Source organism: Tigriopus californicus, chromosome 4 (assembly GCF_007210705.1).
Source record: "Tigriopus californicus strain San Diego chromosome 4, Tcal_SD_v2.1, whole genome shotgun sequence".
NCBI lineage: Eukaryota > Metazoa > Arthropoda > Copepoda > Harpacticoida > Harpacticidae > Tigriopus > Tigriopus californicus.
Genome location: NC_081443.1, coordinates 670123 through 692430, shown reverse-complemented (window position 1 = coordinate 692430; position 22308 = coordinate 670123). Strand labels below are relative to the sequence as shown.

General features: G+C 41.6%; 3 protein-coding genes across 4 annotated transcripts; 1 reads left to right on the top strand and 2 right to left on the bottom strand.

The window, feature by feature from the left end:
* Window positions 1-312: 312 nt before the first annotated feature.
* LOC131879882 (1-acyl-sn-glycerol-3-phosphate acyltransferase alpha-like) lies at window positions 313-1838 on the bottom strand. The gene is made up of 2 exons (XM_059226350.1): window positions 1157-1838; window positions 313-1082 (listed from the first exon to the last, which is right to left on the bottom strand). The coding sequence occupies exons 1-2, from the start codon at window positions 1487-1489 to the stop codon at window positions 597-599; spliced, it is 819 nt and encodes a 272-aa protein (XP_059082333.1). The 5' UTR covers window positions 1490-1838; the 3' UTR covers window positions 313-596.
* Window positions 1839-1970: 132 nt separating this feature from the next.
* On the bottom strand, window positions 1971-4392 carry LOC131879880 (equilibrative nucleoside transporter 1-like). 2 transcript variants are annotated; one of them, XM_059226346.1, is made up of 3 exons: window positions 4125-4392; window positions 2983-3481; window positions 1971-2909 (listed from the first exon to the last, which is right to left on the bottom strand). In XM_059226346.1, the coding sequence occupies exons 2-3, from the start codon at window positions 3443-3445 to the stop codon at window positions 2029-2031; spliced, it is 1344 nt and encodes a 447-aa protein (XP_059082329.1). In that variant the 5' UTR covers window positions 3446-3481; window positions 4125-4392; the 3' UTR covers window positions 1971-2028. The 2 variants fall into 2 exon arrangements, with proteins under 2 accessions (XP_059082329.1, XP_059082331.1); XM_059226348.1 differs by lacking the exon at window positions 4125-4392 and adding an exon at window positions 3664-3821.
* A 14305-nt stretch (window positions 4393-18697) lies between these two features.
* On the top strand, window positions 18698-20505 carry LOC131879876 (uncharacterized). The gene is made up of 4 exons (XM_059226342.1): window positions 18698-18861; window positions 19198-19358; window positions 19418-19735; window positions 19800-20505. The coding sequence occupies exons 1-4, from the start codon at window positions 18725-18727 to the stop codon at window positions 20396-20398; spliced, it is 1215 nt and encodes a 404-aa protein (XP_059082325.1). The 5' UTR covers window positions 18698-18724; the 3' UTR covers window positions 20399-20505.
* Window positions 20506-22308: the final 1803 nt, after the last annotated feature.

Here is a 22308-nt window from a genome sequence, read left to right as displayed (position 1 = left end):
TGGATGCATGGGATGGATTTGTAATCAATTGTAAGCATTCTGACTTTGAGCACTTTACGTCTCAACAAATTCCATGGTGAAATCAAATGAGAGTTCACCGGTCTGCAATTCAATGACAAATACTTCAGTATATGAAGAATAGTTAATGCAAGTGAAGCGTTGCATGCTTTAATTTTTGGATTCAGAACGTCTCCGAGAGTAAAAGTCAAGTCTCTTTGAGCCTTCTTGACCTTGGCTGTTAAGTATAAAAAACGTGCTCATGGTCGCGAGTTATCCATTCCTGGACAAACAAAACAGGTTCTCCTGCGGATGTTAAGTGGTAAAAAAACGTTCCAAGTTTATTCATCTGTCAACAAGGGGGCGGGGGCAACGACGATGGACGATGGATGAACAAGCAATCATTCGGTTTCTTTCTTTCTTTCTCTCTGTCCTGTCATTGTCTGCATGGCCTGGCTCAAAAAGTCGGTCTTTCAAGTCTTCTAAACATGTAACCCGTGTTTAGATTCGACCCGCCAATCATGTCATCAAATTCATGTCGTAATCAGTTGCACTCAGTGGAATCCGCCCAATTCAATGCCAAACACGCCAAGCGATGCTCAATGATGCTTCTTATTGTTATTTCCAATGGCCTCCAGCATGATTTCCCGCGATTTCTCCAGCAATCGTGCCACACTCGTGGGATCCTCCGCGGGGTAGTCCTCAATGGGAATGGGATCTAAGACCGTGATGTGAGCGTGGCCACTGCGGAAGAATTTGCGATTCGTGTCATAGAAATCATATTCGGACATGATGACAGGCACTACGGGCAAGCGAGACACGACTGCCACGTGAAAGGCTCCTTTCTTGAAAGGCAGCATGGAGCCATCGCGTTTGTGATTGCGGGTCCCCTCAGGGAACACCCAAATCGAGGAGCCGGTTTCCCGAGCCATCTGACCAGCCTCGTTCACGGCTTTCCGGCCCTTTTCCGAAGACATGCGGTCGACGAAGATCGTGCCGCATAAGTAGAGAATGAGGCCGAAAGGTCCTGCATATTTCAACTCCTTCTTGGCCGTTGTGAAACACGGCATTATCAAAGGCCACAACTGCAACGGGATGACAAATTTGAAGTTGGATTAATTCTTAGGCGTGGGAATTGACCCGTCTGCTTATCGATTACCTGGAGCATTCCGATCACGTCCAAAGCGGACTGATGATTGCACACGAACATGTGGGATTTGGTCTGGTCATGTGGGCTCTTGAAGTGGATATGCCAATCCACACCCAAAATCCAACTAGCGGGTTTGAGGACCCAAGCTGTGAATTTTTGGATCTTGTGCGGATCACGGAAGTTGAGCAGTCCATAGGGTATGGACAAGGCTCCCGTCATGACCAAGCTTACCACGATAAACGTTTGCTTGATGTAGAACTTGATCACAGGTGACAATTTGCCAGCCACCATCAAGGCCAACACCAAGAAGGCCAAGGCGTTTAACCACGTGTTCCATTCCATGTTGGGTTATCAAGAGTCTTGCTGTCTCAATTCTCAACTTGGACCATGTTCTATTTCAACGCAATCCGGACTTTCAAGGAGTGTCCCATGCAACTTCACAGTCACGGACGATGTTGTTGAGCGGAATGACGTCACAATCAATGAGACACTCGAAGATGCAGACACAACTGTTGCTGCATGCAGGATCTGCTTGGTGGAACCTTGGAAGGCAACCTGCTTCGAGTAAATAATTCAGATATAAATTGTATTCACAGGAAATAGGATGCTGAGCATCTGACCACGGTTAAAAGCTCTACTGATTCGTTCAATCTCCCTCGAGTCAGCATATCCACTGAAGCGCACTCATGTTTAGTCAGTGAGCAAATCACCAGTTCGACTTTGATCCCTCTCATCCCCGAAAACTCTAGTGATTGTGAATGTCTCATGTTAGCTTGATTGGCGAAGGTCAAGAGCGATGAGTATGAATACGAGTAGACAGATCTTTAAAAATCACTCTTATTTACATTTATTCTTCATAAATAGTTTGGGGGAGTGGGCTTCTAAACAAGTTTAACAAAGAAGTTAGAAACAAATGATCCGCAGCCGAGACCCAGGCCTAATAAGGCCACCATGAGGGAGGCCGCAGTCTGCTGTTCCTCGGGCGTTTTCAACAATTGAGGGGCTGAGATCATACAAATGGAAGCCAGGTAGCCATTGCTCATTGAGAACAAGGACATGATGAGCATGTAAGCTAGATCTGATCCAAACACCGTCATGGACACTTGTCTATTCGAGTCGTTGATATTGCAGAAGATAAAAAGGGGAATGAAGGCAAATCTGGCCAAGGCAATCAGCAGCACGATGATCATCCCAATCCGACCAGGCTTGGGCCACTTGAGGAATTCCGCGGCGGTTCGTCCCAAGAAATCGCCCACATTGAAGAGTAAGAAGCAAGCCACGGGGATAAAGTAGGTATCGCCCCAGGAGGTCCCCTGATACGAGGACTCGACCAAGACCGTGATACTCGGGAAGCAGCCCAAGGTTACCGTAAAAATTGAGAATACCGCTATGGCATAGAAGAGGATCTGAACAAACACAGACCAGAGATTGACCGACTTGGGATGGACGATTGCTACGCCGGTCTCGACTTCACTCAAGAGCTTGCCATCTTCGGGTAGTTTCATGACTGTTTTGGCCGAATTTTCATCGGCGAAATGCTGGAAGAATTCTGATCGTGTCACCATCATGTACGTAGCTAGAGCAGTTCCCAAGAATATCACGGCGATTAGAAAATCGTAAAATGCCGCATCTACAACATTGGCGCCGAGCGCCAGGAGTACAATGTTGGTGCCGGAGGCGAATATCCCGCCCAAGGCTTGTCCAGAGAATACTCCACCCATGTACTTGGGAGGAAATTTACCCGCCACGCCCAACAGTCCACCTGCGAAGGCAAAAGCGTTTTTTTTACATATAGTTAGATTACTCCATTCCATCATGAGTTTCTCTTTCATTACCTTGAAAGATAGCAGCATTGATATTGATAATAACGACCGAGACCAAAGTCCCATAATAGAAGGTTTCTTGCCACGAATCCGTATCGATCCTGGTCATGGTCACGGTCACGATGAACAACACGATGACAAAGATCAAACTGACCAGGAGACGAGGCTGTGTTCTAAACCGATGACCAAACATGGCATTGAGCAATAGCATAGTCACATTGGGAACCATGGAGGCCACGGCCAAATGCGACGACCACGACATTTGGAAGTCGTTAAGAACCATCCCGGAGGTGGAATTGTCCATGGCGGCATCGTAGGTCTCATTCACCGTGCGAAATTTGTACTTCCAGTATTCGCTCACGGAGATGAAGAAGTTCCAAGGCAGCAAAGTGCCAATCCCCAACCAGTAGAAGATGATGTATACAAAATTCTTCGGATCATCCGGGGCCACATCAACAATTTTGTCGGTTTTCATTTTGCTCGTATTTTCGGCACTCTCCCTGACTTTGAACTGAAATGAATGTCAGAGATTACTGGCACCAGAGCGAAATTAATGCTTTGTTAGCAAAGGTGTCTGTCTGGTGATAATCTCTGTGCCTTGGGTGCAACCTGATCCCAAGCACAATCGCCACACGTTTTAATGACCTATTTCCCTGAATCTTACTGCGAAATTGAATACTTCAGATCACTTACCCGCTTACACTCCAAACTCAACAAATTGAGTCTTGTGAATGAACTGCCAAGCACTCAACACACTTAGAATTGATTTCTATGAATTGAATGCACAGGGGCATATCTTGTGTCCTTAAGTCGCAGAGACAAGTGGTTCTTTTATTTCTGAAGGCAGTACTACTCAAGAACTGGTTTGGGACACATGGCCAAAAATAGGCTTCTCACCCTCCGTGCACTCCCAAATCCTGGGATGCGCCAAGGCAGGGAAGATATGGAGTAACAGGTTCCAAGTTCTGTCTTGTAAGAGATTATTAGAGGTCCTCGCCCTCACAGGTTACTTCATAATGAGCACGTGAACCTCAGAACAATAATTTCATAACTCATAGCTGTCGCTGGCCATAAAACTAGTATTGCATCAACCGCTAAACAACTTGCATTTAAATATTATACATATCCGCTTCAATATTCACGTTGGTGCTTACCTTGTCTCAAAACACGTGGAGCCAGATGAGATTGGACGTTCCACAACAGAGGGTCTCAAAAGAACAAGCCATGAGAAGCAATGCAAGACTTGACTTGAAGAAGCATTCGAAGATCGGTTCGTTAGACAGAGAGACAGAGGAAAGCGCTAAACGCGGGCTTTCTCCTCCTGAGGGTGACTTGAAGTGTTTACACTTGCGCTAGATATCTGCCACCAGAAATCCAGAGCTTACAACGGCTTTTTTTTAGATCGCCCACTTTTTTATCAGTTTTGCCACAAAGCGAATAAAATGGTCACCCACACGGTTGCCGCCCAAAATTGATCGGATCCATTCAAGTTTATTCACTTAACCTTTGTCTTGAACTGGAAAGCCTATGGGATAATTGAGTTTCCCGATTCATATCCAAACATTCACTGCAATATCCTTGTCATCAATAAGATCCATTGAAACATGTCTGAAACCATGATCCAGTGTCAAAGCAGACTTGAGAGAGAAGCTGCACCAAAAATAGCGCAACACAAAACACCTGGTGCCCAGGGGCAAGGAGAGATTGCCAAAGGCAAGGCAAGACTGAGAGCCACCAGGCGCAACTCAATGGCAGAAGGAGCCTCTAGCTCTTGATTGGGTGGTACGCTACGCCGACCAAGGGGCTTGCCTGGATTTTCTCATGGGATCTCGTCCAAAGGATCCCTGCCGAGCATTTCGTTTGAAGTGACGCAGGCGAAATGCTCCAAGTGGCATGACGGAACAATGCCTGGATGCCATAGAAATGCCAAACGTTGATTACGGAACCGACCTTTGTGCAGATCTTGATGCTTGTGTATGGACAGTATGCAGCCAAGAAATATTCGCATAGTCACAGTTATGGATGTTAAGTAATCCTGAAATCAGTACGACGCAAAACTAATGCCACAGAACATCTCCAGATGGAACGAGGAAAAGAATCAGGCAGGTTGGAAATCTTGGGTATTCGTGAGTGTTATCTTCAACTATGTGGTCATCAATCCCCTTCATCTGTCAATGATTTACCACTTCTTAAACTTGTCCGTTGCAACTTAATTGATAGGAGAGTGGCAACGTCTGAACAGGTTACCATAATTCCTTACCTGTGAGGGGTAAGGATCGTGACTTATCCTCTCATCAATGTCCAAAGAAGTTGCATGCAGTACCAAATACCAATTCCCACCTCTAATGATTCCTCACGGTACATCTTGATTTTAACTCACTTCTGACATATCTCGCACTATTCTTTAATGTCCTACACCAATAACATCTTCCCAAACATCCCATCCAGTTTCCATATTTCGCTTAGTCTGGAGCGGTGGTGGTTCTTTGATGGTTCTTTGGTGGGTGGGTACGCGCACTCGCTTGGAGACCAGGTCTTCCAAAATCCACACATTCCTCGATCTCAGTTCGGAAGTCGATTCCTCAGTTGGGGAGAGGACGTGCCGGAGTGGTGAAGCGATTCTTCTTGGACACAAAACGAAGAAGCTTAATCTTATTATCAATCAAAGTTGACGTGAAACTTGAAGGTGTGGGCAATTAGTGAGAGTTTAGTGATAGTTGATTTGTCGTCTCATTGTGTTGGGAAAAAAACGAATCCAACGGGTGAGTGAATAATTTTGTTAGACTGTCGGTGTTTACTTCGCCTCTTGACATAATGACGTCGGTTCAAATTGGTATTGCTCCATAAACTTGGCAAATGACGGGTACAGGGAGCCAATTTCAATGTCAAAAGGTGCATAATCTTCCTGTAAAAAGATGGTTTTTTTTTCAAACTTTCATTTCTGGGCAAAATATTTCAAATTATTTAATTTACCTGGCACTCGACGCAATTCTCATCCTCGGCAAAAAAGTGAACCCATAACAAAGAGACAGACCACAAAAAGCCGGGGAAAAGAGGAACGGATGATGAAATGGGGGATAGACCTCCATCCAGATAGTTAAATGCAAATGATAAATGTTCGAAACCTTGGCTTTGGATCCGAAGAAGACCTTGTCAACTCGTCTAGAAATGGCCATTGAGCCGGTATTCATGGTCACAACGGATTGCATTGATCTTCCTTTCATGATGATCAGTCCAGCATAAACTTGAGAAAATGTGCCTTGAATTGCTTTTTCCATTCATGAGTAAATGGTCAATTTCCTTCCGATTTCACCCCAAACCACACGCCTACCTTTGAATGCCTGCCAGAATCCCGCTGGGCAACATTGGTCGGTCTTCATGATTCTAATATATCTATCAGGACGAGAAGTAGCCATAGAGCTTGGCATTCTAGATGGGCTTTTTTAAAATAGAATCAACCGTCACGTCATTTAGCTTTTGATTCAATTGAGGAGCACACTTCGCACAACATTAGACCCGCTGAGTTAAACTGAAATCTGGTAACTTACAATACTAAGCCAAGTCCCCTCAAATGCTAAGGTAATACTTCAGGATTCATGGAAAACATTTTTGGTCTGAAAACAATGGAGAAGCCAAATACGTACAAGAGGCCTCCGTGCCTCCTCTTTTGGTTTTAACTCTATGATCGCTAGACCCTAAAACTCCCGAAGGAAATCCACTGAAATCTACCTTTGTTGCTCATGCATGCTCGCAACATTGAAGCGTGGGAGAAATTGGACCGGATCGGATCGAAAAAAAAGAGTTCGTTTTTATGAAATGGATATTTCCTTCCTCCAGTCAGACGTGTTATCTGCTCTTTCGGGCCGAAATGCTGAACATTTCGGGAGTAAAGTGGTTTCCCTATTCGCCCACTCGTCAAGTGTTTTTATGTTCACCTTGAGTCTTAACAAGATTCCCGGTTATAACTAGCCTTCATGTTATGTTTGCTCTTATCTATAATGGCTTGAAGCCTCAGTACATTTTAATTAGCGGGATGAGCAAATTGAAGGACGGAAGACTTTGAAGCAGAAAAAAGTAGAGATACTCCTTTTGTGCAGTCTCGTGCAAATACGTTATATCAAAATTCACTCTCCCGAGGAGGTGTCTAATCCATTAGATAACCTCTCAACTCATGTTGACCAATTCCTGGGTGGCAGCCCAGACATCATTGCCCGTCTTGGAAGGTTTTGTGGTTCGGGTGTCTTCGATTGGGAATGTTGGATGAGTTGTTACCGAACACCGGGAGATTGTTTCGCCCATTGTTGAACGAGCACCTTTTTGTGATTGTGTGAGATGAGCTCGTCGACGTATTTGACGAAGCCAACTTTTGGTTCATCTGTGTGTCTGTAGCCTTGACGAATCTGACGGGTGAGATGAGGCTCCGACCACACATTGGCGAGAATTAAATTCAATGAGAAATTGAGGATGGGATTGCCGCTTGTTCCGATGTTGTTACTGTTGTTGATGTTGTCGTCGAGTTTGAGGATGAAGAAGTGGTGGTGGTAACAAAAATGATTGTGCTCCGCCTTGGCGCATTGAAATTCAGGAACTTCTTACAAATGTGTGCGCGTATGTGCGTGTGTGTGTGTGTTTTAATTCATTCCACTTCATTAGATGTTTGAGAGGAACGAGAGTTTCCTCGCTTCTTTATTTGGAAACTGACAGATGTTTGGCCTCCACCACGTGTCTCATCTAAGATAAAAGCTGCTCCTCAGTCTGAAAACAATTCTTTAATCAATAAACTTATTTCATTGCTACATGACAATGACAAACTCCCTTGGTGGTTTCTAGTGACAGGGATATTTTAGTCGTAGGGTATTTATCAGAGATACAAAATAAATACACGCATAGATTTGAAGATATAATTTGTAACACAACACTGCTTTCTCTCACTTGATTTTTTTCCCTATGAGTTTATTTGAAACACCGGGTTATTGCTCCATATAATGCTGACTCTAGATGAATAGACAAACAAACTCATTCAACTTTTGGACCAAGTGGACCTCAGCGTGCTAAAAAGCAAAAAAAGTATATCTTGTGATGGCTTTTAGGAAATTAAAGCACCGCAATCAGTAACTGTGTCTGGAACGACGCAGCCCAGTTTTCAGTGTGTTATTCAGGATATTACTCAGTGCTTTGCTTGAAAAGCGTCGAAGACAAACCTTGGTTCTCGGAGGCGAAATTCCAGGTCTTCTCTTAACATCCTAATTGAATTGAATTTCTCTTTATAGCATCCTTCATTACTTAATATCAAGAAGAGGATCAAATGAGCGAGTGAGTGCATAGTAATTGTCAGAAGAGGTTTCCGAGTTCCTCGTAAATTATCTCCAACAAGCGCTCCATACTTCCTTGATTCATCCATTCCACATTTGTTTGATTATCCTGCAAAAACGATTCAAAGGGGCCATATGAATTGTCATGCAAAATGAGCTTCCTGGAGATTTCAGCACATTTCATACAACTTTTGAAGGAGCCAGTGACATCCAACCAATTTTGGTCGATCTCAACTTGGGCTCATGGTTGGCTTGCATGCACTCAAAACCATTGATCATAACTGCCTTCTTTCTTTGGAAGCTTTTGGATTCGATTTGGATGTGGAAGGTGAAGGTTGATTTCGTAACCAGGTGCTCTGAAATCCTGATGGATTGCTGGAGGTGCCATCGGAATATATTAGATTGAGCCGTGTCAATCGAGACTAGACGTTTGAGCTTGTACAGTTCCTGTCTTTAAATGGTACATGCCTACTGCAGTAATAACGAATGCCTTTGGGTTGGAATCGATGTCAGATATCAAGGGATGCGTGCCTGAAGTCTTGGTCATGATTACATTGGACATTGAGCAGGTCTGACGCAGGCTCATGTGGTGGACCATAATGAGTGTCACCATCCGGAAATCAATCCATTAATTATGGTGGGGCTTTCAAACGGGCATGCGAGCTATCATTCAAATTCCATTCGATATCCCTCTCCTCAAGAATTGGCCAACTCGAGCCCAACGCATAGATCTTATGTCAAGTTGGCCACTAGATGACGGTTTGTCATCAATATAAATTTGACCATTTTTGCGTTATTTCCCCTGACAACCTCAGTAATCCAGGATGGGACAAAAGGAAGCAAATCATATCAGCTAGGCAAAATAACAATGGAGGAAACACATCTAGGTGGGTTTAGACTCCGTGATTTACTTTCTGTGAATGGATTTAAAGTATGTGCCAATGAGGATGTTGCTGCTGTTGTTGTTGTTGTTGATGATGTTGTTGACTGGCCACCTGATTTGGAAGTCGGAAGAGGCTTTTTCGACAATGAGCATTTGGACTCGGTTTCCATTGGACAGACGTTTCCTGGATGGATGATGCCCCATTGTGATACAGAGTGAATGAATCAGCCATTGCCAATTATAGGGATTTGTTCAAATCTCAAATGTCTTCCCCAAAATGTAAGGTCTCCGAATTCGTGGTGCTTTGCTCTACCATCTCCCACATGGCAGGGGGTGCTGAAGGTCACGGACAATTTCCCAGGTGATCTCTAATAATCAGACACAGAATTTCCAACATGTTCTATTTCCGTGAGATCCACGAAAATATCCTCGTTTGAAGACAATTGACTCTCAAAGTGCACCATGATTATCTCACCAAAGGGGAGAAAAATACGTCTCCAGCATCAAGTTCAAATCGTCACAACCAGACAAGATATTATTACTTACGAACTGCGATTAAGACCCCATGAAACTTATCCAACTTGGCGGTTCTTGGCGTTCTCGCGTTCTCCTGCGGTTTCCGAGAATCAGTTTTCCCCCCACCGCAAAAACCACGCTCTCGACATGCCACAATCGGGTTTCACGGCCTGATGGCAAATCCAAAGTTAATTAATGACGCTAGCAGAAAGTGGTCCTAACGATGACTTTTCAGTCAGTTTAGCATCTTTCCTCGAACCCTCTATGAAACGCTTCAGTTCAACTAACCCCTTTTGAGTCTTTTGACCAACTGAAGAAGAAGGGCCATCGTTGGCCTAGTTTCTCGTTTCCGGTGGGAACCCTGACCAACGATTTTGTAGCGTCAGCAGATACTACTTGAACCATTGGCACTCAAAAGAACTCGAATGAGTTTTGTTCTTTAAGCATTAGTTGAAATAAAAATTGTCTTATAGAACGTGTGCCTTTGCACGTAGCAATATCGTGTTTACACTTTTGACAACTTTCCTAGGGGGGTGAGGACACGTTCAAAAGATTTACGCTAACTCATGTTATGCCGAAAGGATCGCAATAAAATCATTTTGCCAATGGACGAGAACACACATCATGCATCATCTTGGATGGGGGGTTTGTCAATAATTATGACAGGATGAAAAGTTGAGCTAAAAGTGCACCGCCAAGTACTCAAGTGTTGGAAAGGAAACTCCTTGAGCGGGAATCCCTGGCGTACCAACTTCGAGGATGAAGTATGTGGTAGTACCTACCATGAATGATGTCGGAAATAGCAGGATACACATTGGCCCGTGTCATGTAGAAATTGCATCACTTCTCGCCGTAGTCACCGTCATCATCATCATTTTCGTCTTTGCCGCCACCAATGCTCCCATCCTCCCCCTTTTGTTTCCCGTTGGGATTGGCATTGCATTGATTAGCAAACAATTTGGAGGTCATTCCGTACCGTAGCTCTGTAAGCAGGGATGTGTATTAATTATCCCGTAATCCATGTAATGCCTCTTGGCAAAGATGTGCCACCGCCTAAGTCTTTGTCATTGACTTGGAGAAAATTGACTTTATCACATTTTTTCTTTTGGACAGGCAGGCTGATGTTTCATTAGTAATGTATACGTTGTGCATTTAGTTCATTCGCCAATCCAGGGTAGGAATGGTTCAAACTGCAAAATCATTTTGGCCTGAATACTTCAATATGCATATGACAAGACCTACGTGCAGCATTAGAACCTGCCAAGAAGATCCTGGGACTTCCGTTAATCGTTCGTTTAGGCAAGTCCATCCAAGTGCAACGACTCGAAATTCCACACTGATTAGAATTTAGATTGACAGTCAATGATCAACTCATTTGTGCAGACAAACAATGCCTTTAATACAAGGAACTATCTATAGTCCAAACGCAAGCATATGGAGAGCAAAAAATGTTTAGTGCACTCATTAACGATATCAATTGCGGATGACGGCATTAGTGTGTTAATTCCGAAACGGTGGATTTGGATGAGATGATATACCGGTTTACACATACACTACATTTAGTACTGTGTACTCTGCTTGCGTGATCAAATTCCGAAGATGGACAGGATACAATTCGAGCTCCGACGAGCACAACAATGCATGGAATGCTGAAAGTTTCAAAGACAAATGACGATGATAATGGGGAGGGACTGCTATTAGAGCCATGATAACCCACCAATTATAGCTGCTAGCCGGTCAATTTGTTTCTTCTTGTTACTGCGTGTTGGTGTGTGTGAGAGTTCATGAATATCGAACTCGGACTTTAGGCGGAAGCGCGTCAAAAACGCATTTTTTTGCCAGGCATGACATGGTGTTAATACAGGGGTTTGATATTCTTGTCTGAATAATTATCATGAGAGCCGGGTTCAAGTTGCCACCCAACTCTCAGAGAGCTCTATTTAGAGAAGAGAAATGCGTTTTGACTCCTGTTCTCAAGTTTGCATAAATCCGCCAATTGGTTCAATTTATTACAGTTCAATTTATGAACAGTTATAAAAGGTACCTTTTGTAATGGATTTCATCCTGGCCAAATGAAGTCATAGTGAGTATGTAGACATACCTTGTACAAACAATTCTTGTCTTGGGACAAAAAAATAATAATGATAACGCGATCCATATTTTTCTTTGTTGGTTAAGGCACTCGCTTTGTTGCCATTGAGATTTTGAAGCCAAGCAAATATGTCGCCTTTTACAGACCGTTACAATGAATATGATTTCCTGTAGTATCTGAACGAAAAACCTCCTTTTCTTTCTAAAATTTCTCAATTGGCCAATCCTCAAGTGCCAAAAATACATGCTGCTTCTTCGTTTCAAGCCCTCTAGCTTAGGATGTCTCTCGTGCCCCTCTCACTCTCGGTTCTACATAAACTGATCGAAGTCAAACGCCTTATCGCTCTGCACCTTTGCGTACGGTCTACATACTGACCACTGGTAATAGGTACATTCGTACGTGACCGTCCATATATACGGTAGTAGTGCACGTCAAGTCAGTTTGTAGAATCACGCACTCAGGCTCCCCCTCCAATTTAAGCATCCATACCATCTAACACCATGACGCGAATTCTCGCCTCAATCAATCCCAGATCATAAACTCAAATGAGAACTATCCCACCATTCACATGCCACACACACACACACACTCTCTGACTCGCAGAAAGGCGGGCAACGTGGCTTCACAATGATATACTTGTAGTTGTAACAAACAACACTCTGAGATTGGCTCGTCTTTGCTCTGAGTTTGGAACTCGATATCCCATATCAATGGACGAGGGGCAGGATGGACGCGACCAAGTGCTAATCATTTGAGTTTGAGATAACTTCGGTACGACTACCGTCCTTGGTGTCCCTGGAATGGATGGAGATGGTTATGGAAGATGGTGTTGTTCCATCACCAATCTCGGCTCGAACATCATGTTTACACTGGGCAGATCGGCTGTCATGTGAACAAGTCAATTGAGATGAGAATTTGTTTGGAAGAAACGCAATTTCCGCCTTCAACGAACAAAACAGGGAACGCATAAAACACTTAGTTAGTCGCACAGTATTTGTATATATTTTACATGTCGATCCGATGTTGTTGGTGCCATATTGAAGTGGTTTAAAAATCACTCCCAATCACGGAATCATGCTCCATCCAGAATCGGTTCTCACCATAACGTCATCCGTAAAATGAATTTACAGCTCCCTTGGCTCAAAGTAGATTCTCTTCTTGGATCTTTAAGAACGTTATTCCTTCATGAGCACCGTTCCGTCGGATGCCTGCATACAATTACACACGCGGTGTTCAGTACATAACCATAATAAAATGTACCCTTTTTGTACCCTTTTCAAGTTCAGGGTTTCCTTGGCCCCTCGACAGTTTAAATGGAGGAAGCTCGTTATGGTGAAATTAAAGACTTCGAACCCAACAGAAAAAAAACCTCCCCTCCCCTGCTCATTTTTGCTGTCAAGGATTACTGGGAATACAGTTTTGCGATTTCCTCTCTCCCTGATGACATAAAGTGTGCGAGCGGGTTAAACCAAGGTTACAAGGCTTCCGTTGAACGCCGTTTAACTTAACCAACTGGCCTTTTCAATGGAGAGATGAAATCCTCCTTTATGGCACCCTCAAATACGTTAGCTAATAAGCGCTTGAAGTAAAACGTATGTTGCTAACCCTTTAGGATAATATGATTTGTATAGTGGAGTTTGCTTTCAATGATTATTGAAAAAGTGAAAGATAACAATGCCTCACTTGATGTATGTTTGTAATTAGTTTTGGATCGTAACAAGTTTTGTGACAAGTTTTACAAAACGACCTTTGATCAAAGTAAAGTTGCATTCTGAATTGCAAATGAGACTTGAATTTTTTGTGCCCTTTTGAAGAAAACCTTTTTTGTTGAACAATCAGTTGAAAGATCGGAGTTTGAGTGGCTGGGCTTGAGTAAATGATTTCTTTGCTTCAAGATTTTGGCTCAAGGAACTGAAGCGTGAGAACTCAGGGATTACGATAACGACAATGATGATGATGGGGTGATGATGATGACATGAAGTAGGTCATTGCGATCTTGACCTTGCACTTGGTTCGTCGGGATTACTTCACTCTGAAGGCAAAAAATGAAAACAATTGGATAAGCCAATCAATGGATGGAAGAATCGAGGCATCCAAAATATGTCATAACCCATAACCTTTACCCTAAAAAGGAAAAAGATGCGTGCTTTAAAGCTCCATGGACAGAGATACCCGCATAACAGTAAGTTCCGGACTCTTTGGCGAAGAAAAGAACATGTAAATACTTGGGGACGAAACAGAATGAATTCAGCTCAATTTTCTCATTCTAAAACAGTTGGCGTCAATAATACAAATTAATCAAATCATTACTATTTAGAGATTGAAAGGCCAAAATTTGTCATCATAAACGTAGAAGCAAAAAACTAAGTTTTAACATATTCAAATTTATGAAGGTGCACATATTCCCAATTGCTAACTTGTTCCGGAATCAGAACATAATCATAATGTTCCCAAATTTTACTGTTGATGACCAGAACACTACAACACTGCTTGAGTGAGTCGAATCAGCCCTCCAGCACTTCTGATGTCCCGTTGAGTGTGTCCTATGGTATGCACAGGTGTCAAAGTGTGTGAGGCAAGATTAACGAGAGAGCAATCTGCGGAAGACGTGACACCTCGAATTCTGGGGCAGAGCAATTTTCCTTGCTCTGTTTCGACACCCTTAAGCAATAACAAGATACGTATGTACAATGCACCCAAGCACTCCTCTGTTGAGGGATGTGCTCAATTACGACAAATTCTGGACTTGGACAGAAGACTTCAAGACCATCGGAAGAGTCTTTAAACACGTAAAATTGATTCTTTTGTGGGATCTTCAACCAAGGAAGAGCTCCTTCCTGTTCTGTCCTGGCAAATTGCGATCAAATAAAGCCAGAACTTTTTGCAATGTCCTTAAAAAAGATAAACACAGAATTGGGCCTACTTTTTCCTGCCAAGCGGTGAGATTGGTTGAACCGGGATTTCAATTTCAAAATAGAGAGCCAAATAAATCATCGACATGCAGCTCTTTTGTCTGTTCTTCACCAATCAATCCATCAAAATTGGGCTGAAAGACGAAATCTTTCGAACGATTTCGTAACGTGTGCTTGTTCAGTCAGCCTTGCGAGTAAAGGTACTCAGTGCATTGAACAAGCCCGATTCGAAGTCACTTTAATCACGGCCATCATCAATCTCTGTTGTCTGAATCAAAAGAAGATGAACAAGAACCAGGGCATCTTCCTCCCCTCCCGCCCCCCCGCCCCCCCCGATGATGGTGGGAGCAACCCCGGAGAGATGGAAGCGAGAAACGCCCAAATCTGCTCGTTGGTTTGCAAACCGAGAAAGAGATCAATTGACACGCTCCAATGAACGATTCATTGTCGACCCACCAATCGCTCCGTTATCTCGACTGCATTTCTTTTCAAGATGATTTCGGAGTAAAATGAGCTTAAGTAGGTAGTTGAATTTTTCAACGATATTCTTTTGATTGTCCATTGCTTGCATACATTGTACTTATACATGTCTGCCACTTTGATCATGGCTATTTCTCCGTTAAATGAATGGATCCGAGCCAAAGTGGATGAAGGCAACAATGAAGCGAGTGGTGACGATAGTAGGCCATCAACGAAAGGAAACTGGTGGGCGGGATAAGAATGAATTGAATCTTTTAATCTACCATGGGCCCTGAGACTCATGAAAGAAATCGGAAATTGATGCGAACCCAATATGATATCGTATTGGAGCTCGATTATATATATGTTTTATGAGGCAGTATGGACATTAGGCAAGTTTTCTATTGCATTCAGGACACCAGAAGCATAACTATGAAGATAGTAGAAAAGTTCGAAATAAGAGATGTTTTGATCTCAAATAGATGCTGTTGAATGGCATTGGCCTTCAAAAGTAAGTTAACTCGTCTCAAAGTAGAATGTTTGGCCAAGAGCTGGGCTCAAACTTCAAATTTCATATCAGCGACGAACATGCAAAAACCCCTTCCAAAGAAGATGAAATGGGCGAACAAAAATCTCAATGTTCAGACACATAGGGGCAAATTAATTCACTCTTTAAGGGGGATGAATTTTCTCGACCATGAGTGGTTTAAAAGCACACATATGCTTTTACACGAATATGCGCCTGCCATCAAGCTTCCATATGACTTTATCCAAGTTTTTCATTACGCCTCTTTGAGTCTAGTGATTTCCATTGCCACCTTAGGGCAGTCAGGGGCGGATGCTTAAAAGTACATTTCAAATGAGATACGGTCAACTAATTTTGAGCAAAACACTTTTCAATGAGTTGCTTTTCGAGGAAGGACACCTCATTTGGAACGGGTTTACCTGGACGATCCAATTTAAGGTTTGATTCCGTTGACCCGTGATGGGATGGCATTTAATTTGGAATTTGTATTGAGACAAATGACCGTCCCATTTTGCTTCAGCTTGCATCCAATTTAAGGAGTTCAATGTGTGTAGGTACATATGTTAAAGTTATGCCCGACAAAAGATGTTGAATTTTTATTCTTTTAGAGTACAGAACGAAAAGAAAATCTCTTTGCTACATTCACTTTTTGGATCTATGTACTTGCAACGAAGGAGAATGGAAACCCATGGATAGCCATTCCCTTGAATTTTGGTTTGTGAAGGATTTTTCTACTTCTGAGTAACCTCTTCAGATGCCATAACGAGATTACCGCTGATTGCGAGGTTCAATCTCTGGGTGAGTTCCTAAAAGGACCACTCAAATTTCCAATTTGAGTTCCAGTTCTTCTCCAGAGAGAAGACTAAAAAGATAAAGGAGCCTTTTCAGCCTGAGTAAAAGTGGATAGAACCAAAAATATATTTTAACGTCGATACGTTTCTTTGCTTTTTGAGCAACTTCAAACTTTATGTTAATCCATGCACCACAACACAAGCTGAAAAATCTGAAAAAGCGTTCATAATGTACATTTAATTCAATTTAACGCTTTTGGAAAGTAACATAGTCTAGACGGCAATTATCCATGTGAAGTAAAGGAAATTCAAGGAAAAATTAAGTGTGCCACCCTGACTTTGGGTGTCTTGTGGAGGGAGAAGTTAGACAAACATGATAACCAACCCTCACCTGGCATAAACTGAGTTTCTCACTTCTTTCAATTTCCCAGCTTGTTAGAGCAAACAGTATTGTGATATCAAACCAAGATATTAGTACAAGGACAAAACTACTCCAAAAGAATTAATATTTTTTATGTTTACTTTATCAAAATTCTCCCTCCACAAAACGCCCAAAATCAGGGTGCTGCATTACATGTTTTCTTGCATTTCCTTTACTTGACATGGGGAATTGGAAGGTAAGTAAGAAATTGTGGCACGCCAACATTTCATACATGCGATTTATGTATTGTTCCAGTTTATTATTCTCTGATAATATAAATAGCTTAGATTGACTGTCTTTTGTCTTGATTAGGTTCTGTGAACCTTGCGTCATACTTATGAACAATGTCTCCTAAGAACTTGACAGCTCATTTTGTGGTTCCTGTTCCAGTCTAAAGTGCTGGATTACAAAGTGAGCCATCTGACACCCGCGCCACCACCTACAAGTATTGTCTACAAACAGCTGTCATAAAACAACGGCAAACGATCAACGCAAAGAAAATTTTGAAACATATTTTTAATGAAATAGCGCAAAGCAGTTATCATAATACATAATATTCCCCTCCACCCTCCTTCTCGTAAAGTTGAGACAAAAGGTTCAAAATGGGCGCGTAAGCGGAATATATGGTCTCTCTGGCTAGTTTATTATTCTATAAACATGTCTGAATTGGTATGAGTGCCTGAAGGGGGCGAAAAACGGCAGAGAGTACGTCGCCACCACGTAATCCAGTGCTTTGGGCTAACCTAGAGGGCTAGTGACAAGCCCTCTAGGCTAACCAATCGTTCGTCATTACTTATTAGTTAACTTCATCAAGGCACTCAAACAAACTTAGAACAAAATTGCCATTCAAGGTTTCTGTTGCCTAACTTTTAGAAGCAATTGGGCTCTGACCCTTGGTGAAGCCTTTGTATTAAGATACTAATTTTAGAGTGATTGACCCGACATGACAACTCATGGCTGTTGAGGAGGGCTTGGGAAAAAAAATCTGTTTGAGGGCCAAATAATCACTTGAAAAAATTCTTTGAAAGCACGAAATAATTTTTTCACAGTAAAAAAAAATCTTTAGCCCAAAGATACAAGCCTGTTTAAAAGCAAAAACACACATAAAAGGATATCATGAAACTAATTTTGCAAAATATTGAACCAATTACCAACGGTTTCAATGCATTTCATTATTTCAAAATGCCTCGAAGTTGTCTTTTAATAGTAACTAAAAGGTGAAAAAGGTTGCAAAATCAGTCATAAGAAAGGTGAAAAAACAGTAAACTTTGTTCAAAGAGGTAAGATAAAAATGTAAAATTTGTTAAAAACGTACTCAAAGGATGATGTATTTTCTCATTTGTTAAAAAAAAATCAAAGCAATTAAACAAAAGCATGTTTTCGTAAAGTAAACAAGAAGTTGAGTGTCGTGAGATTTTTTGTCAATTAAGTCAGTTTTGGATATGGGGTGAGAGGGCCATTTTTTTTATCTCATCAAAAGGGTTGCTCATATTTAGAACCACATTTCACATTTTTTTCAACAAATGAGCTTAATGCCAAAGAGAGTACAAAAAAGGGATTTTTTTTCCCCGAAAAACGACGTTTTGGGCATTTCGTCCAAAATGTGGCCGAAAAGGTAAAAACCTTTGCTTTTGGTTTTTAAATTCTTTTCCTAGGTCTAATAATTTCGTAATTAGTAAGAGGAATAGGAATTCAAGCGACTCTCAAAATTAGTCAGCATTACCCACATTACAGTAGTAGTACTGCTTTATGTTGCCTAAGAGTAAGGACTCCTGAAAGTAGAAAGCACGACATGCGTATGTGGTCACATTACTCTATTCGACTCAAAACTTTTGAGCAAGTATGACCAAAAACGTTCTTCTCGTTAGGTTCTTACTTTTCTTGATACACGTTAATCATTTGGTGGCTCATTTCCATTCTTATGCCCAAATAAAAATTGACGGAGGTTTGACCATACAATGCATGGACATGGGTATCGGGTGAGTTTAACACTTAATCAACCATCAATTTGATTGCATTGATGACCGTTACTGATTCTGATATTGCCTGAGATTTTTGTCTGCCTTTTTAGTGAGAGACTCTTGAAAATGTAACTTGCTGGTCCGTCTTTAATACATCAGAATAAACAATACTCGAACAAGTTCGACCAGAAGTCAAAAAGCATGATAACATCGTCGAAAAATCAAACAAAACATGTCATAATAATTAATGTTAGATCAAAATCATGGTCTTCATAAGTTCATCCTAAAAAATGTACTCATCGAAATTTGGTGACACTTGCGCATAAAATACAAAATATCCAGCAAATGTTACAGAAATGAAGCTTTATGTGCAATGAAGTGCATGTGGAGTGACTGTCCGGGATTTCAAATAATAAATCAATCTTGTTATTTATTGGAGGGGAATCAGATTTTACCTGTGGCCACCAGATCCAATGGAACGAGTGTTTTTATACGGGAGAAATTTATTCAACAAGGTGCTTGGCTTCTCTTAAAAGTGAAAGTCTGTGTCTTGACTACTTCCATTATTTCCTAGTTGAAAGTGCCATACTTTACGGAGCTGATGGCTTTCACGAATTCATCCCGAGTGATTCTCCACTCCAAGGTATGCGAATGATTTTGCCTGACGCACCTATGGGTCGTGGTATTTCATTAATGGATTTTTCGTGGGGTTTTCATTTGTGCCATAACATATTGAAATCTTGCTACCGATGGTATTTTGGAACGGACAAGTGGATCCCAATGCCCTCGATGAACCATCCGCACGCCGAAATTCGTGATATGATCAAACTAGATCGCACTTGGTGGATCTTGGGTGGATTCAATGCAGTCCAACAAATTGGTTCAGTCAATTGTAAGTGAGAATATCGAGCCGTTCGAGCCTTTCGAGATGCTCATTTTGAATCTTGTGTCGTTAGACCCTCATCAGATTTCCGAGTACATGAGCGAGTCCGGCCGGTGGTTCACAGGGTCCAACTATTTAGGACGCTATCATGAAGGCCTCGCAAAAGTCTCAAACAGGACTGTCCTGGCTGTGGGTGGTTCCCTGACTTCTGCCCGACTTGTGTCAGCCGTGAGAGACGTCAACGAGTTTAATGTGTTGACTGGAGATGTATCCGATATTGGTCTGACCGCTTGTCCCATTTTCGGGATCACGTGCACTGATCTGACGGCTCAAAATGGAACCAGAATGATCCTTTGCTTGGGTGGGTATTGCCCTGGACCTAGTCCGGAATATCAGTCAAAGGTCTACGTGCTGAACTTAGAAACCAGGGACTGGAAGGAGATGCCACAATGGGAGTTTCCAGAGACGATTCGTTTCGCGACTATATTTTGGCTCCGAGGAGTTTTGTTTGTGATTAGAGCTCTGTATGAGGAAAGCGAGACCTATACCGTTTACAAATTTGACGAGACATTGGAACCTGTTTGGAGCCTCGTGGAATTATCGCCCGATCATCCCAATGAATTTACACGTGTCGTTAAGTTCAATCGTTCTGTGATTATTGTAGGAAACTAAGCTTCTGGATATCCTTGATACGTATTCGGTGAAACCTACATCCTCTTATCATTGCATTGTTGCCGATATACAATTCCAAGAAAATAGATTCAAAATAGGGGCTTCGATTTTGGAATTATCGTTCTTTTAACCTGACCTTAATAATATTTATATTTTTTTTTGGTTTGGTTTGGGGTGCTAGGGTCGGCTTGTTCGCAAAATAATGCCATTAAGGCCAAATTTTTGCTACTATTAAAAACAGGGCCTTTGCACGATAATCTTGACTATCACTAAATCTCAAATTTGCTTTTGGAAGCTTTACCACAAACTTCTTAATTAAATTTCAACTACTACGAAGTTAGACTCTTAAATGATCATTTTTCAGGGCTTCTTAACCGCTACTGGAAATGTTATGTCTATGAGTTTGATACATTTTGTCACCTGTCCATTTAGTTTGATTGACAGAGTTCCTACCATTAACTAGTTTGGCCTTTGGGAAATGAGTCTTTTTTTTATATTTTGCTCTTCTATTCGCTTTAAAACATCTTGCTGAATTTGGATACATGCAATGCCAAGTCAAAAACCATTGACAGAGGTTATGTGTTTGAAGTTTTTCAAACAGAGATCAGAATTGGAACAAAAGATGAAACACTGGTGGTGTGTACTTGTATTGGATACATATGTGTATAGGTAACAGTCGTACTCTCTTTCTATGTATCTCTTTTTTCTGCTTTTCTCTCTCTCTGTCTTTAGATGACACTCCGTATTTTGATCTGCAATAGAATCGACATGAAATGTTCTGTCTCGGTTTATATAGCATTCAGGGTGTGTCCATTGGGACATAACAGCTGAAGGCAGGGCTAATTTTCCTAACCCAATAGGTACATAACAAATGACTTCTCTAAGTATTAAGATGCACGAATTACGCCAAGATGCATTACCGACGTTTTTAGGTGCCAAACTTCCGATAAAGAAGCATCCAATTTTAGGATAATTTGAAACCAAAGCCGTTCATTTTGGGGGGAAAATTTCGGAAAAAAACACCTGAATCTTTAAAAATGCCCCAAAATGGCAAATTCTTTAAAGTTAATGTTTAGTAATCTAATCAAATTTTTCGGAATCTCAACTCATAACTTTTGGCACAGACGTTGGACTGAGATCAAAACTGACCGATGGTTTCTGAGTCTACAACTGAGTCAACTCGGATGAAGGGAAATTCATTTGATTGAATGATCCATGAATGATCAATGATCAAAATGAAACTATTCATTTTCCCCACTACCGTCCCTGTCCAGTGGTGATGTTGCCCGTGCCCTGTAGTAGTGTAAACATATATATATACTTATATTGTGTTGACTAACCATGATTTAAGTACTCGATTGATCAAGGACCATCAATTTCTACCTTGCATCTGAAATTTGGCGTCGCAAGACTTGGATTGAAAAAACAACGAGATTCATTGGGTGAGCAGAAGTTAGTCGAGGCCCAACCTCGACTCTTCACAAAATAACCTGACGTTACTTCTTTTAGAATTGATTAACATTTCGTTGACTAACGTCGGGGATCAAACTTTTTGGGGGACAGGATCAATCTGGTTTCGAAAATATGCTTAAACAAGAAAAAGAGAAAACACCAATAATTTTAGGTTCATTTGAATTATCTCTTTTACACTACGCTGAGCAGATATAAACTGAATGCTCCCATGAGAATGTTTGTCCTTTTGCTATGTGTTTTCAAACTCTACTTGAAGAAAACAATTGAACACTAGGATGGAAATTCAAAGAAAATTCCTTGAGCGAATGCTCTTTGAAGTATCCAAAACAACAATAAGCTTGGCTGCTCGTAGTTTTGCGCCGAAAAAAATAAGTTGGATTCATTTCTATTCATCTCTTCGTACTGTATCCTTCTTTGCTTTTTAGTCGAATTTCGTT

What these genes read in the sequence shown, in the direction of transcription:
- LOC131879876 (XM_059226342.1), top strand. Translation starts at nt 18,725, where the DNA reads ATGACCAAAAACGTTCTTCTCGTTAGGTTCTTACTTTTCTTGATACAC. An exon ending in GGAGAAATTTATTCAACAAG is followed by an intron (nt 19,359 to 19,417) that starts GTGCTTGGCTTC and finishes ATTATTTCCTAG; the next exon opens with TTGAAAGTGCCATACTTTAC. An exon ending in ACAAATTGGTTCAGTCAATT is followed by an intron (nt 19,736 to 19,799) that starts GTAAGTGAGAAT and finishes TTGTGTCGTTAG; the next exon opens with ACCCTCATCAGATTTCCGAG.
- LOC131879882 (XM_059226350.1), bottom strand. Translation starts at nt 1,489, where the DNA reads ATGGAATGGAACACGTGGTTAAACGCCTTGGCCTTCTTGGTGTTGGCC. An exon ending in ACGTGATCGGAATGCTCCAG is followed by an intron (nt 1,083 to 1,156) that starts GTAATCGATAAG and finishes ATCCCGTTGCAG; the next exon opens with TTGTGGCCTTTGATAATGCC.
- LOC131879880 (XM_059226346.1), bottom strand. Translation starts at nt 3,445, where the DNA reads ATGAAAACCGACAAAATTGTTGATGTGGCCCCGGATGATCCGAAGAAT. An exon ending in CAATGCTGCTATCTTTCAAG is followed by an intron (nt 2,910 to 2,982) that starts GTAATGAAAGAG and finishes TTGCCTTCGCAG; the next exon opens with GTGGACTGTTGGGCGTGGCG.